The sequence below is a fragment of the Macaca nemestrina genome, chromosome 9 (genome assembly GCF_043159975.1).
Source record: "Macaca nemestrina isolate mMacNem1 chromosome 9, mMacNem.hap1, whole genome shotgun sequence".
Taxonomy (NCBI): Eukaryota; Metazoa; Chordata; class Mammalia; order Primates; family Cercopithecidae; genus Macaca; species Macaca nemestrina.
Window position 1 is genome coordinate 132627921 of NC_092133.1, and position 15609 is coordinate 132643529.

At 42.3% G+C, this 15609-nt stretch overlaps 1 protein-coding gene across 43 annotated transcripts in view; it reads right to left on the reverse strand.

The window, feature by feature from the left end:
- The window catches only part of LOC105490600 (CUGBP Elav-like family member 2), a 649919-nt gene that overhangs the window by 64418 nt on the left and 569892 nt on the right, over window positions 1-15609 (reverse strand). For 42 of the 43 annotated variants that reach the window (XM_071068824.1, XM_071068806.1, XM_071068808.1 and 39 more), the window contains 3 exons: window positions 14319-14453; window positions 5518-5597; window positions 1332-1490 (listed from right to left, as the gene is read on the reverse strand). In XM_071068824.1, the coding sequence (XP_070924925.1) occupies window positions 1332-1490; window positions 5518-5597; window positions 14319-14453 (374 nt within the window). The remainder of the gene's footprint in view (window positions 1-1331; window positions 1491-5517; window positions 5598-14318; window positions 14454-15609) is intronic. The other variant, XM_071068845.1, reaches the window with a different exon arrangement.

Genomic DNA, 15609 nt, shown 5'->3' on the forward strand with positions numbered 1-15609 from the left:
AAAGGATGCTTCTCATTCATTCATCAAATATGGACTGAAGAGTTATTATATACCAAACCCCACTGGGCACTGGGGGTGGGGCAGCTAAAAAGATGAAGGTGACCCACGGCACCTCAAAGAGTCCTCAAAGAGGCGGTATGGCCAGCCAGCGGGACACGCAGGGCTGAAGCCCCATCGGCCACTAGCAGCTGGTTGATTCTGGGTGGTGGTATGGAACGTCTTTGAGTCTCCCTTTCCTCATCTGTCCTACAAACTGGATAATCTCACCTTCCAAGGTGGAATAGGGAGGATAATTTGATGCAATAGCACAACTTCTGCTACAAAGTAAAGCTAATGGGTGACAGGATCCCAAGAGGGATAGTTAAAATGTAAAATGACAGAATGAGGACCCAATACATGTAGGGTACACACACACACACACACACACACACACACAGACCCTCTCTAAGGCTGGAATAAAAGGCCCAAACCCATAATATGAAATTATATTAATAAATGTGAAGTCCAACACTTATGTTCCAAAGCAGAAAAATGGGGTAGAAGAGCACAATTTAGCAGTAATTCAAATAAAAATAAAATCTTTAGAGTACTGGCTGCCTTCCAGCCCGCATCTGCCATGGTTACTACAAATGCTGCTCTCAAGCTCCAGTCAGACGCCCTCAAGTCCACACCAGGGGTTACTACTCTGTCCTGGTCAGATCTCGCTGTGGGGACTGTCTTAAATTCTGGTCACTGTGTTTCAATAAAGACACCGACAAAGTGAAACGGAGAGCATGAGTAAACAACCAGAAAGCTCAAGTTCAGACACCATGAGATGTTAGGAATGGCTGAAAGAACTGGGTCTGTTGGGGCTTGAAATAATAGAATTTTGTTGGTTTCAAATAGATGAAGTAAGAAACACTTGATTTCATCAACCCGGTTCCACTGCAAAAAGCCAGGATCATGGAACAGAAGTTCTGGGAGATTTCACCTGACGTCCTGCTGCGGCAGACCCTGACCTGACAAGGATGCGCCCGCCAGCCTAGTGGCCTCCCTCTCGTGACATCATCAGCTGCATACCTTCTAACTCAGGGCGTTGGGGTACCTTTCAAACACGGGTTAGAAGTTTAACCTGTGGGACTTTGCCCAGCCTACATCAGGCAGGAATTCAATTAGTCCTGTTCTTAACAGAATCATTCTAACTTGGAAAAATATCCTGCATAAATGCTGATTTCAGTAATTCCCCGAGATTGAAAATGTACTGAAAACGAATGCCTCAGCACAGGGAGGGGAAAAGTCAGTTTGCAGAGTTTCCGCGGGTGAGGACCAAACTGGCATTGCCCAGCACTTACCGCCAGATACTGCGGGGTCAGTCCGCCCAGCCCCGTCAGGTTCCCCCAGGTGGCAGTGTTGAGCTGCTGCATCTGCTGAGCGAGCTGCTGCTGGAGGCGCCTTTGCTCTTTGTCCTTCTGAGTGTCAGCAAACTTCACCACGATAGGTGAAGAGCAGCCCTGTGGTCAGACACATTGGAAAGTGGAGAGGGGGTTACAGGCTGGCGGAATCCGCTCACGACACTCAGCACCGGAGCTACCTTTCTGCACTAGGCTGGAGCACATGGAATGGGCTGAAATGGTTTAAAATGGTTTGATATTCCTCCTTCTTCTCTGAACAGTACCATCAACAGAAAATTCCAGATACTGCCAGTAGTTTCTTTGGGGGATCTGGTGGTCGGTGAAGTCACTTGCTTTCTTGCTCTGATTAGAAACTGCCTCTCCTTCTCTCTTCCTGTGTCTTCCTTCAACCTTGCAGGACCCTCCTTACCGACAATAGACCCTTCCAAGGTTCTTTAATTGAGCTTCACGGTTTGCTCGTCTTAAAGACAGACTTGGCTTTGTGTGTCTGCCCGTGTCCACAGATGGATAGAGGACAAAGGGGACAATCTGTAATGGGAATGGCCACGTCTCTCATTCATTTATCTTTTACTCTTTCCCATTTTCAGTTATGTACCTGTGAACTTTGGGATTGTGAAAATCCTAGCGACCCAGCAATCATAGGGAGAAGGGCTTCCTTTTAGTTATGTGGATGAGGGCAGGAGATATTCAGAGAACACAGGCGTTCTCCAAAGTAACCGTTCACGTTTTCAGAGAGGCCTCTTCCCTCAGCACAACTGCTCTACCCTCTACCCGCCATCCCTGGAGCTGGTGCAAACCCAAAAAACAGAAGCACATTCTAGCCAAAGGAGATAGACCGGGAACAGCAGATGGAGGAGTCCACTTGGCTTCTTTCTCTAATGAACCTCACCATTCTAGCAGCTTCTTTCAGTTTTAATTTCCTTTAAAAGGCAAGGAGTAGGGGTAGTGAGAAAGAAATGGCCAAAGGTCACAGAATTCACTTCTGAGCTAGATAAAATCATCAGGGATAATAAGGGCCTAACACTCCAAGCACGAAGACCTCCTTTCCAAAGCACCTTTGCAACATTTGCCACTTGGTAAGTAACTCAGCAGAAGTCTCCACCTCCTTCCCCAGCCTCTTCTTCTCCTTTGTGTGGCTTGCCTACACATTTCATCACAATTAAAGCTGTTCAATTTTGCTGAGGTATAAAGAAGTAATTCTACCCAAGTGATTAAAATAAAAACTTTTATTGAAACTCAGCATGATAATAGACCTCTCTCCTCTCTCTCTCTCCTCTCAGAAATGTTATATTCCTATTTAAATGAGATTCTCTGTTCCATTCCCTTTGGGTCATGTTGCTCTTTTCTGGAAAACAAACGCATTTATTTTTTTCCTTATCACCTTGAGTAGTTATTGGGGTGCAGTTCTGAATACATGAGGATATCATGTCTGTTAATAAAAAAAGTGAGAAAAATGAGATGAATATGTCAGTGTTAAACTTCCAGCCTATTGGTCTTCAGCTCTGGTAGGCCGAGTCATGGTACAGAATGTTAAATGTCAGCAAATTGCACAAAAATAGTATTTCCATCGTTTAAAAAAAATTTGTAATTCATTTTTCTGTATCTGTTCCATGTTTCAGTACTTCACTTAAAAGAGAGCAACACACTTTGAAGATTACGTAGACAGGGGGTTTTGCATGGAAAAGGTTTGTCATTGTTCCATCAAATTTGTTCCATAACAAATTATAGCATCTCTCCTAACAGAACATCTATTTTTTCTTCCTTAAATAGTAAAAAATGATATAAAAGCAGAAAATTAGGCCAATGATTATAGCTTAAAAAATAATTTTTTAAACCATGAAACACAGGGCAGGGATAGAGTGAAGGCAAGTGGAGAAATAAAAGGCACGATATAAAATTAATTGTTTTTAAGACCTTGTTCTTTCAACATTCACGTCATTGTGAATTAGGTAATACATCTTGGTTAAAGATACATGCCAGAGTCCTGGAAATAATGTAATTAGCTAAAAAATAAACAACGTTAGTCAAACAATTATAATGTGACTGCATAATGTATAACCTCCTATTTAAATGCCAATTAAAAAAAAAACTAAACAAGAAATTTAAGTGTCAGAGGGCTCCTCTGTGTAAGCATGAATGTCTGGTTTTAAAACAAGTACACCAAATTTGGTTTTTAAATAATAGAGATATTAATAATAAAGGATCAAGGGCTTAGGAATAAATATGCCCCAGTGGTCAAACCAACTCTTTCCATGATGGGAACCTACTGTTTCTCAGCCTGGTTCATGCCCAGTTCTGCTTTATGGTTCTGAGTCCTCCTCCTACAGGAACACAGGGTTACATGGTCTCCCGTGGGTTCTCCGTGGCTCTCTGAGCATTACTGGGGGGCTCCAAGGGAAGGAATGGGGATCACAATGGTTCTAACAGAAACACTGAAGAATTGAGGTTCCAAATTATCTCAGGTAAGACCAACTTGGGTACAAATCACTAAATTACAAGAAATAAAAATAAGAATGAAACGCGTATATGGAAGATAAATACAAGTAAAGACTTTTTTTTTTTTTTTTTGCTTCTAACAGCACTTTCATTTTAATCTTCAAACTGAATTGAAGATTAAAATGTGGCTGGAAATCAGGCTAATCCACAGGAATGGAGCAGCCTCGGTAACAGAAAGAGGGAAGCAAAACATCATCACATGTGTAACTGCGTGTCAGACAAGATTAGCCTCCTAGACATTCCAAATCCTGCTCATTATCTCCTATCATGCCCGATTTTCACCTGAGCTTGCCGTCAGGTAGGGGGTTGTGAGTGTCTTAAAAATGCATTGCACTGAAAGGAAAACACAGTGATTATATAAGATATGTTAGGAATATCAAAGTCAAGATCAATGTTCGAAAAAGACAATAGGCTTTGCAATGCTGGTATCACAAGTCAGAAAAGTACAGTAAACACTGAATGACAATGCCATGCACACTCCTTCCCCCCTCTGCACCCACCTTTCGATTCACTATAAAAGAGTTGCCACAAAACATGACGTATAATGATCACTTAGCTCCCAGCATGCTTTGGGAGAGGCAGCATTGCAAAAAAACAAACAAAAACAAACAAAAAATAAAACCCCAAGAAAATGGGGGGGGGGGAAACAGAAGCTCAATCAAGAAAAAAGTTTTTTGCATATTAAATAAAATTGAAAATATTCTTTTTTCAAAATGTGAAAACATGGCTTCAGATAACACAAGGCCACCTCCAGAAAAGATCACCCATACACAAAGATACAGTATACATAATACAGCAGAACATGCACTCCCAAATGATTCTATCAGACAATACAGAAGAAGTAACGGCATATCACTCTTGGAATGCTTTTGTGCAAAATTCTGAAAGGCCATGACCCAAATCACAGACTAAAAGTACAGAGCCATCTATCTAGGTTCGTAGGTGTACATCCACACCAGGGTATTTACCTTCTCCTAAGGCCATGATCTCTCATTAGGAGACCACATTTGAGCCTTTATTACGTTTCTTTGTTATTGCTCTCTTTTTTTTTTTTTTTTTTTTTTTTAAGGAAGGAGACAAATCCTATTTTCCAAATTTGCATTTTCAATGTTAAATGCAGTGGGATAAATATTAACTTTCTCCAACAATCTTGATGTAAAACCACAAGGCGGTTTGACTAGATGGAAGATAACTTGACCCTGTATAAAAGAACGAACCCTGGGACTTAGCACAGGGCAAGCAGTAATCTGGGGTGGGAGGCTGTTACTGTTTCATCCACACCGACCCTGGGGTGGGGAATGTATTTGATCCTTTAGGTCCGGAATGACACTTGGCTTCAAGTGCTCACAATTTTACATCGCAGGACCCGTGCCACTGCAATAAAAGGCTCAAAAGAAATAACTGGAGAGCAAGTGGAAGGTTTTACTAAATGCATTTCAAGTCATTAGGGGAAAAATGCATAGAGAAAGAGAGAGAGAGGAGGAGAGAATGAGAATGAATGAATGAAAACTGAGATGGTGAAAGTTTACATCTGTGATTGTCATGTGAACAATCCACACAGGAGAGAATTGCTTTACCATTCCCCATCATTTGCACAAAGAAAACAAAGAAAGGGCAGATGATACAGTACCTCCATGGTCTGAGACTGATGCATGGCTTTGATTGCATTCTGTGCCATTGCCCTTGTAGAAAATGTGACAAACGCACAGCCTGTGGGAAACAAGGGGACAGGGAGCAGGAAAGACAAAAAACAACAAGACAAAAGGGTTGGACGCTTGTTAAACCAACACAGTCTACGAGAACTGCCACAAGACGACACTGTTCTCAGTAGTACATAAAAATAAAACAACTTCTCTCTTTGGTTTTATCTTATTTTGCTTTTTATTCACAGTGCTGACTTGCTAATCTGACCAAAGCAGAAAGATTTATTTATTTATTAGTTTATTTTTTAAATGGAAACTAGGGGAGGAAGTTGGGTACTGTTTTTAGCCACAGGGTTTGAAATCAGCAAGATCTAGTTTGCATTTTCTAAAATAAAAAGTTGCTATTTTCCATTTTCTCCTTGACTGGTGATCTTTACTGAGGGCATCCACACATGAAGGCTTTGTATTTCAAATTTTATCATTGATTTTTGAAGGGGCAAATAAGAAAATCCTCACACCAAGGGCAAATTAGCAAATAAATTTCAAGAGCTCAAAATGTCAGCAAACAAATGTATCTAAATCCCTTCCAGGTAGTTTAAAAAAAAAAAAAATATATATATATATATGTATGTATAAATATAAATTGTTGCTATGCAAATACAAACATACCAAATCTGTTACAAACTATTTAGTAATTTTTAATTTTAATAAAAACAAATGCTCCATTGCTCTGAGAATATTCAATACTGCTATAAAATGTAAAAAATGTGCATTGTCATTTATTTGCATAAAATCTTCAAGACTTTTGAGACTTGTCAATTTCTGAAACGTATCAAAGATTTGACCTTAAGTCTAACATACACTAGACAATGTACATTTCTCTGAATATCTGCCGGAAGACCAGTGAAACTTTCTGTGCCTATTTTTTCTTGTGCTGTAAAAGAACTAGACTCTGTAGTGCCTGTTCCTGCTTCTTGTACCAGCCTTGGCCACCATGCAGGTCACTGCTTCAACTACATGGCTCATTGCCCTTTTCACTAATAAAAACAGTGCCTTCTCAAATTTACATTTTATTCATCATGCACCCTTGGGCTTCTTAGAGAAAAAGACTGTGAAATTAATGCAGATTCAGGCTGATTTTATAATAAAACCACAGCACACTAAAAGGTTAGCTAAAGCAACAGACTTATTTCACTTATGATCTCTAATGACTTTAAAAGTGCATTGATTTTCAGCTTCTTCAGCCTTGCACAGTTTGAACTTAGGTATCAGAGAATAATTCAGTGTTCCACTCAATTTCCTCAAAACATTATTATTACTACTTAAAAGATTTCCAAATGAAGCAGATCTAAACACTGAGAGGCTGAAGTCTATTGTCATTTCAGAGTGAGTGCATGAAAAGCAGAATTCTGGCATCAACAATGCGAGATTGTTGCCCCTGTGGCCAATAAGCAAAATAGAACATTCTGCATTCAGACAACCAGCAGATTGTTTGGTTTATGTAAATCAATTTGTGAGCCATAAAATATAGTTTCTTCTTTTGCTCTGCACGAGTACCTGGTGAGATTATCAAGTCAATACTGTAGTGGCACCTTTTAATCAAACAGCAATAAGAGAAAGCAATGCCTGCCTGTTATCCCCAAAGCACAACGACATCCAGTCATGAAAATAAGTCAATGCATTTTTTTTTTTTGCATCATGCTATAATTTTTAATACACAAAAACTCGGAGTACATGAGAAACTCATCTCACATTCGCCTCCTGGCTAAGCTGGCTTGAAGAAGCCGGAATGAAGTCCAGCTCAACGGTGAATGCCGTGCTGTCTCGTGGTTCTCTGACAGCACGGCAGCAGATGAAGCTCACTATCTGAACACTCTAGCTGTACTAAGACTGACTGTAGCTTTTGTCATCAATAAAAGCAATTTGGTGGCCTTCTCTAAGGCAGCTAGATGATGTAAGTGTGGGACAGAGGACAGGACCTCCACTGGCTTCCATACTGATGCTGAGCTCTGAGATGATCCAAATTTACCATCTGTTTCCAAGTAACATCTCTTCAGAAGCATTTTCATCATCCCTGGCGTTATTAACAGAGGAAATAACACTAAGAGATTTTTATTTTTCCACTTCTTGTCTTGAAACTACAATGGAGGAAAAGGCAAATCATCTACTGGAGATAGATTTGAAACCAAGCGGAGGCTGGGCTAATTCTGCTTTTAATAGTCAGGAAGATTGCTGCATTCACTTCATTTGCTCTTATTATCCAGTACCATGTGCCAAGCTGACAGTTTCCAAATGGAGGGTAAAAATGCGTAAGAAACATGTAAAATGTCAACAAAAATCAATAAGGCACAGTTTATGCATTTGCCACAATTTCATATATGCAGAACTTTTTAAAGTAACTTAGTGAGAAAGATACAGCAATAATCAGGCCTCAGAAGTATTACCAATAGAACAATACAATTCTGTTTCTATAAACTCAAATCATTGCCCTTTCCTCTAACAACCATGCAATTAAAAGCCTGACTGATGCTTCCAATGATACAATCCTTATCCCACCCAAAAAAATGGTCTGACACATCTGAGGACTTCTTTAACCTTTTAATTCTATTGGCAGTGGTGCAGTAAGAGAGAAGCTGTCTCCTTAGGGGTTTCTGTCAAGTTCTGCATTGTGTGCTGTGTTCAATTCCTTGAGAAAAAAATCACGGTGTCATTTATAAAGTGGGAGTGCCTGTTGAAAAATGTCACTCTGTGTCACTCTGGATGAAGTCAAGCAACTTCAGAGTCAACTATTTCTTGCAATGGTAGCTTGTTAACCATTGCCATTTCTCTAAAACAGGAGGTCTCGGTAAGTCCTATGGATAGATTTTAGTTTTCATTTCAACATCACTAAAAACACACAGGTGGCTTTAGGATTAGGCCTCCAATGTGTGGGTTTATACTAACACAGCATCACATAAGTCCCTACCATTAAGACTGGCTGCTGGCTTTTCCTCTCAAGCCAACCAGAAGGCTTTCCGTTGGACAGAAATAACTTGGGTTGTAACTATCCCCTTTCTACTAAAAATGAGCTTCTGGGTGCAGTGGTGTTCACTGGGTCTTTACAGGACAAATGCTCCGATCCTGTAGGATCAGCCCTTAACTCTTCTAGACTGGTCAATGTCAGGTCTCAGCAATCAGCTCTCTGGCTACTGACCAAAATGCCGGAAAAACAAGGCTGGGGGAAAAATACACATGTATCAAAATAATGAAGCCATACTTCTTTCTTTTTTGGGTGGGGAGGGAGTTTTGGTAAGACAACATGTATATTACTGTCTGAAAACCTCCACGTATATAGTAGCAAAAAAATCCAACTGTAAATGTGGCCAACCTGCAATTTTACCTTTGCAATTATTTATTATCTCTACTTTCAGAATGTTAGGGGTTGCTAACAGAAATGAAAGGAGCTGCATTCCTCTCATTTCAGTGAGGTTACTTTCTTGCTGCTAAAACAGATAAATGATTGACTGGGGAAAGGTTTCTCAAAGTAATTTCCTCCTACAGACAAGATCTAAGGAAAGCACGTAGCCCTGTCACAGAGAAGATTTTGGAACACATCTATTACACTTGTCATTTCAATTGAAAGGATATCTTAACTCAGGTGTTCCACCTTTTTTTTCCTCAGCTGCAAGAGAATTCAGAACTAGATGAATTCCTGCTCTGCACCAAAAAAAAAAAAAAAAGAAAAAGAAAAAGAAAAAGTACAGGCACTTTTAAAAGCATGAACAATGCCAGTGCCTTTTGCTTTTGTTACTTCTTTGAAAGAGTACGTGTAGCGCCCACTATACTTGAAGTGAAAGAAGTATAACTTAACTTGTGTAGGACGAAGGAGATTTTAACCTATGGAAAACTTCTTTAGAAGTCCCTAGTCAACCAAAGAAAGATCTTAATGCAGCCAATCTTCCTTGTATCTTTTTAGCAGTGGCCACATTAAACATACGCTATCAATATAATATTGGGGCCTAAGAATTAATACTCTGATGCGCCATCCCTGATGGTGGGTTACTTTATTTAAAACTGGCACAGAGACACCACTCATTTATGGCATGCGAGGCTGGGTACAGACTAGGACCTACTTCAGAGCCGGCAAAACCTCATCCCTGAGATAAGATAGGAAGTCTGTATTTGGAACAAGATGGCAAATGCAGTCAGGAGTCAAGGGGGCCATGTCGCCAAAGTTCCTACACATCTGAATGTTTAGGTACTGTGTGGGCAGAGCTAAAATGTGTGAAAACGGACTCATTTCTGTGTACATGGTTGCTGTTGTTGTTTTGAGACAGCATCTCGCTGTGTTTGCCCAGGCGGGTCTTGAACTCCCAGGCTCAAGTGGTCCTCCTGCGTCAGCCTCCCAAGCACTGTGTACATGTTGTAATAGTCAAAAGCCCATCCCTGTATTCTGATCAGATATGACAAAAACAAATGAGGATTTAATAGCTAAATCCAGTCTGTACTTGCCAACATCCCTGAAAATATTGCCAATTCATTTGTCAAGGGTTTTGGCAGGGGAATGTTGGAACACCATAAACACAGCTGGAATATTCTTAAACAAGCAGAAAGTTACCTTAAATGGCAGTGAAGATTTGCCTACAGTTTGTGGGGGCTGGGGGGGGGAATGAAATAAACTCCTTTACTGTCTCTGGGTTACAGATATTCAACTGCCACAGTGCACAAAACCCTGTACCTAAATAGCCCAGGCTGACTGTGGGATTGTGGGTAAGTGAGAGCGTGTGTATTTTAGGAAATCAACATGCTAGGGTGATGCTGTCGCTTAAGTACATTTGGCTTAGAAACTTCAGGCTCTGCTTCTGAGAGCAAACACCTCATTTGAATTGCCACACGTGGGCCCATGGCATCCTGCTCCTCTCCTCCATGAAGGCTCTACAGCAGGCCTGGAGAGGCTGAGCAGCCGCTGCAGAAGGTGCTGAGCATCCTAACGTTGCTTGCAAGCATCTCAGTGTTTTCCAAGTTAGAGAGGATGGCGGAATGGGTTACTTCCCCAAAGGGAGAAACGCATACTGAGATACGGCCACGCTGCCTCGAGCCAGGAAGAGTCCTCAGATCTTCGAGAGGCTCCAGGTGCTTGGCAGGTGTTAGGTGCTTTCCACGTGGACAGTTGTGACAACTTCTTGAGGGGATCTGCCCTGGAACACGGGCTGGGGCCGGTGAGTAAGATGGGATTTTAAAAATATATTTTTTTCTTGCCAAAAGGTAGATCACGACTTAAAAAAAAAAGGCAGTGATTCTAACCGAAAGTATAGCACGGCTTGATGGGCACAGCTGTGGGTCAGGGCAGTGTGCCCCTCTGACACGGCGGGGGTACTGGGTCAGCCAGTCTGGTGAAACCTCAGTGTAACGCCTTTTAGAGAGGACCTGAAACTACTGATGGGGCAGGAAGAAAAGATATCAGAAATCCGCAAGAGCCAGCTAGACTCGCTGTCTCCTTTGTCTTCATCCTCCTAGGTGAACTGGGCAAAAGCAGCGAAAGAAAAGTGAACTGCTCAGCTGCACCTCTCCTTCACCACGATCCAAGAGTTTGATTTTAAAGCTTCTCACAGAAGAGGGTATACCCTGGTTTTGTGTTGGAAGGTACTGGGCAGAGCAGCCAAGCTTTGGTTTCACTTAATTTTTATTTATTTTTGAACAGCTGAGCCAGCAATAGACACTGAGAACAGAAATGCTGAATGCCCTTTATCTGCAGTGCCACTAATGGGAGACACTTATTCCTATTTGATTGAAAACTGCAATTCTTTAATGAAAGCAAAATGGTAGCATGAAAGTGAATTGTGCTTTTAACAAATACACTGATTCAGGAGCAGGCCCCTGTAGCCAGGAGTCCCTGGGTCCTGCTAATTGAAAAACGTACTCTTGTCTGTCTTTAATTCTCAGAATAAATGGTTATAAATGAGTTGTTTTTTTTTTTTTTTTTTTTGCAATAGGGAATTCTCATCAGTTCACCAGAAATTACTTTTCTGCTGTTTAAAAAAAAAAAAAAATGATGGGGAGGGAAAAGTTTTCTCCTCTTTCCACTGAGCCAGCATTTGCATAAAATACTGATGAGAGCGCTCCCTGTCACCTGTTGCAGGAACAGGCTGCTTCTGGTGTCAAGTGCTGGTTAATCAACCGAATGGCAGATCAAATTAGCTAAGTTCTCTTGTTAAGTACTGTGTGTCCTGCTCTTTCCCATGGAGGTTCTGGCTGCTTTAAAACCTGATCTGCAGAAATAACTGATGTATGCTCAAGGAGCTCTGAACGCTGCAGGCGGCAATGCTGTTCATTACCGTCCCCAGTGGACAGACAGAGAAAGTGCGCCAGAGTCACTGCCTAGATCGGCCAGGCCAGCAGAGGGGGAGCAGAAATCAAGCACACATACTGCTCACCCAGGGTCTCTCCACTAACCCATGCAGATGGTATGCTCAGGCGAAAAGCCACCACACCAGTAACGAACGACCCCCTGCAAGAGAAGCAGGGCAGGTGTATTTACTGCTGTCATTTACAAACGGGGAAACCTCAGGACAGAGGTAAGAAAATAAAATGACTAAAGTTCTATTTCATTTCAGTAGAAGTTGTGGGATTGGAACTTGGGGTCATTGGCCCCTAAGCCATTATATATTTCATTATGATTAATTTAATTTGTGCCGTGTCTCCCTATCCTGGAGAATGAAAATTCCAATGGTAACACTGAAGTGTGACTGAGAATAACAACAGGAGATAATAGGGATTCTAATGACTAAATTGGCACCAGAAAAGGAATTACAAAAATATGATCACATCTTTCTACATATTTTATTCTTAATTTAGCCACACTGTCTTTTCCCACGGTATTCTATCTCCTGGTTTGTCTGCTTAAGTGGAGATACATATGATGAAGAATTGGACCACCAGGTGTGATCAGAAGGTTGGCTGGTTTGAGCCCCTAGGAGGACATGCTAGTATCCCTTCGCTGGTGAGGCTGTTGAGGAGCCAGAGGTGATGCGGTCTATCACAGCGATGGATGGCTTTGCTTGCCCCTGACGATGGCACAGGTGAAAAGCTGCAGAGGCGCCCCGGATACTGGATCTGCTATTCCAGGATCACACTCAATACAAGGACTAGTTCAGCTTTTAGAGAATCACATCTTCTAAGTGAGTGTTACATAACAAAATTTCAGAATTGTTAGAGAATGCATAAACTGTGATTTCCATGCCACCTTTTTTTTTTTTTTTTTTTAAACCACCTTCAGAAGAAAACACATGAATCAAAAGCTTGGCGTGGTTCCACCTCCTCCTAGTTTTCCTGTAGACTACCTCCATACTGGCGCTCTGGAGGCGGCTGTAGGTGGGAACTTTTGTTCTGTCGGTCTTCCATTCTACCAGCTGACATCATTAAGCTTTATGTCTAAAAATCAAAAGAGCAAATGTTCTTCCTCACGTGGTGCTGAAGTCAGGTTAAACTAGTGAGAAGGGTGAAGACTAGTGCTTTCGTCCTCATGAGCCAATCTTTTCTTTCAACATGGGGTTTGGGGTGCCAGTGCAGGCCCAGAGCCAGAGATTGAGAATGAAATCAAGTTCCTCATTTGCCCCACAGAAACTGCACTGGTAACTTCAGTAATGAGAGAATGCAAACCTCTCCATGTTGCTAAAAATATGGATTTCTTGTAAGAAGTGAAAAGCAGGCTGGGCGCGGTGGCTCATGCCTGTAATCCCAGCACTTTGGGAGGCCGAGGCGGGTGGATCACGAGGTCAGGAGATGGAGACCATCCTGGCCAACGTGGTGAAACCCCGTGTCTACTAAAATACAAAAATTAGCCTGGCGTGGTGGCGTCTGCCTGTCGTCCCAGCTCCTTGGGAGGCTGAGGCAGGGAAATAGCTCGAACCCGGAAGGCGGAGGCTGCAGTGAGCTGAGATTGCGCCACTGCACTCTGGCCTGGCGACAGAGCAAAAAGAAGTGAAAAAACATATTGTATATATACATTTCCACCTCGGACTGATTCAGGGAACTGCAGTCAGATGAATGTCAACCTCCAGCATCAGCCTTTATGAGTGTTTTCAGGAAGGAGGTGTGCAGCATTGTCAAGGGAGAGGCAAACAGGAAAGACAACAGTGATTTCTAACTATTTGGTAAATACTGGCTTATTGTCAAGGCTCTGAGCTACAGCTTTTGTTTCTATCACAGTGGCAAAGAAGAGCCTACAATCGTCTTCAGGGTAAAGTCACTTTTCTGTCACTTAAAGAGTTCCCCTGGCTCAGGACTCCAGGAGTTTTATTCTTTGAAATAAAACTCTAATACCCCAAGACAGGCCCAGTTACCCTACGTCCCTATCTGCTCTGCACTACATGTGAACACTGACGTGCTTTTTTCCTGGTTTGTGTCACTGTACTCTTAACATTTCTTTCAGGCACAGGCAGGAAGCCCGAGGACTAAGAGGAACACAACAAATATCTTTTCTCATTTTCTACCTCTCCTTCTTGCACCTCCCCCCACCAAATCTACTTCGGTTTGAGATTGAAAAGGATGCTAGCAGTAGGGCAGCCTGTTGGCTGCACACCTGACAGTGATAACTTGAGCTAATATGGTGGCACCAAGGCCTTCTGAATGGGAGAAATCAAAGGTGATCATTTCAGCTATGGTGAAAAGTTCAGGTTGGATAACTTTATCACACGGAATGTATTACAGGGTGACCTCTTGCCGTGTGCGATGCCTACATCTGTCTCGACTGTGACACAGAGCTCCAATTAGCACTGAAGGGGAGAGGCTTTCCAGACAGCACACTCACCTCGACTCAGCCCATCGGGTCCCCGGAGGATCCGGCATTCTTCTATCTGGCCAAATGGAGAGAACATCACCCTGATGTCGTTTTCATTACATTTCTTCGAAACCATTCCTATGAACAATTTTCTATCTTCCACAGCTAGGAGATAAAAGTAAGGAATGAGCAAAGGCCATTTCATCTTTTTTTCTTGTAATCAATGCTTCATTACCCCATCAAACCGGGCCCCAGCCATGTGAGACCAGGCACGTGTCCCAAGGCCAACTCTGCAGATGTCCAGCCGTCCTCCTCCCTCCATGTGCCCACCCTGCCACTCCCTCCCACCTGGCACTTCCTGAACCCATTCCCCCATGCGCTTGTTCTTACTAACAAAATGTTTTAATATGACATGGAATACTGTTATTTTCTCCTATTCAGAAATTAACGGTAATGTGCTAAAATTCCAAAGTACTTGTATAACTGTTCAACACTACCATTCCCTGGGGATACTTCTGGATACAGATTTCATTCTGGGTTTTTTGTAGATGTTCTTTTAACCTGAATGACAGGGACAGAGAAAGGCCAGGAGAGGAAAGACAACAGGGGCAGCTGGAGCGAAACAGCGCCTGAAACTTTGCACAAAGCATTCGAGGGAAGAAAACATTTTTCTGTTTCAAAAAGCTTCATCCCTGCTGATCTAGACAAGAATAAGAGATCAGAGATTCTCCCGGCTCTGGGGAGCTAGGAAAGTACCTCCTTCCCGCGACATTGGTGATACAGTGCCAACCAGGCCCCGCACCTAGTTCTAAGCAGCCAGCTTAGTTACGGCTGAACAGGAAGCCGATTCTAGAGAGGAGAACAGCGCTGCTGCTGCTGGAGAAACACCTTGGACAGTCCTGAGCTTCCAGCCCTTCACAAATGATCAAGAAGGAAACAATACTGCGCTAACCACCGGAAGGCAAGATTCTCGGGGAATGAAAGTGCATTTGGGTATCATGAGGATAACACGCAGATTCTAACCCGGGCACCTGATGGTGGGGAAGACAAGACACGTTGTACCTCATGGGACCCGGGAGATTTTCCTCGAAATCTCCATGCTTGTGCTCAGGACATGCGAACTACTTTCAGCCTGAAAGGCGAGGTTAAAACTGATTTCAAGACAGCATTTGGAGTCCTTTTTAGGAGAGGGGACTTTTTTTTTTTTTTTTTTTTTAGGACATCACAGACACCCATGGGGAAAAGTCCTGCTTCTTTTCCATCGTTTCATTTCAATCTATTTCTTAGGAAAAAAAAAAAATCTAGCCAGCTGCAACCAGAC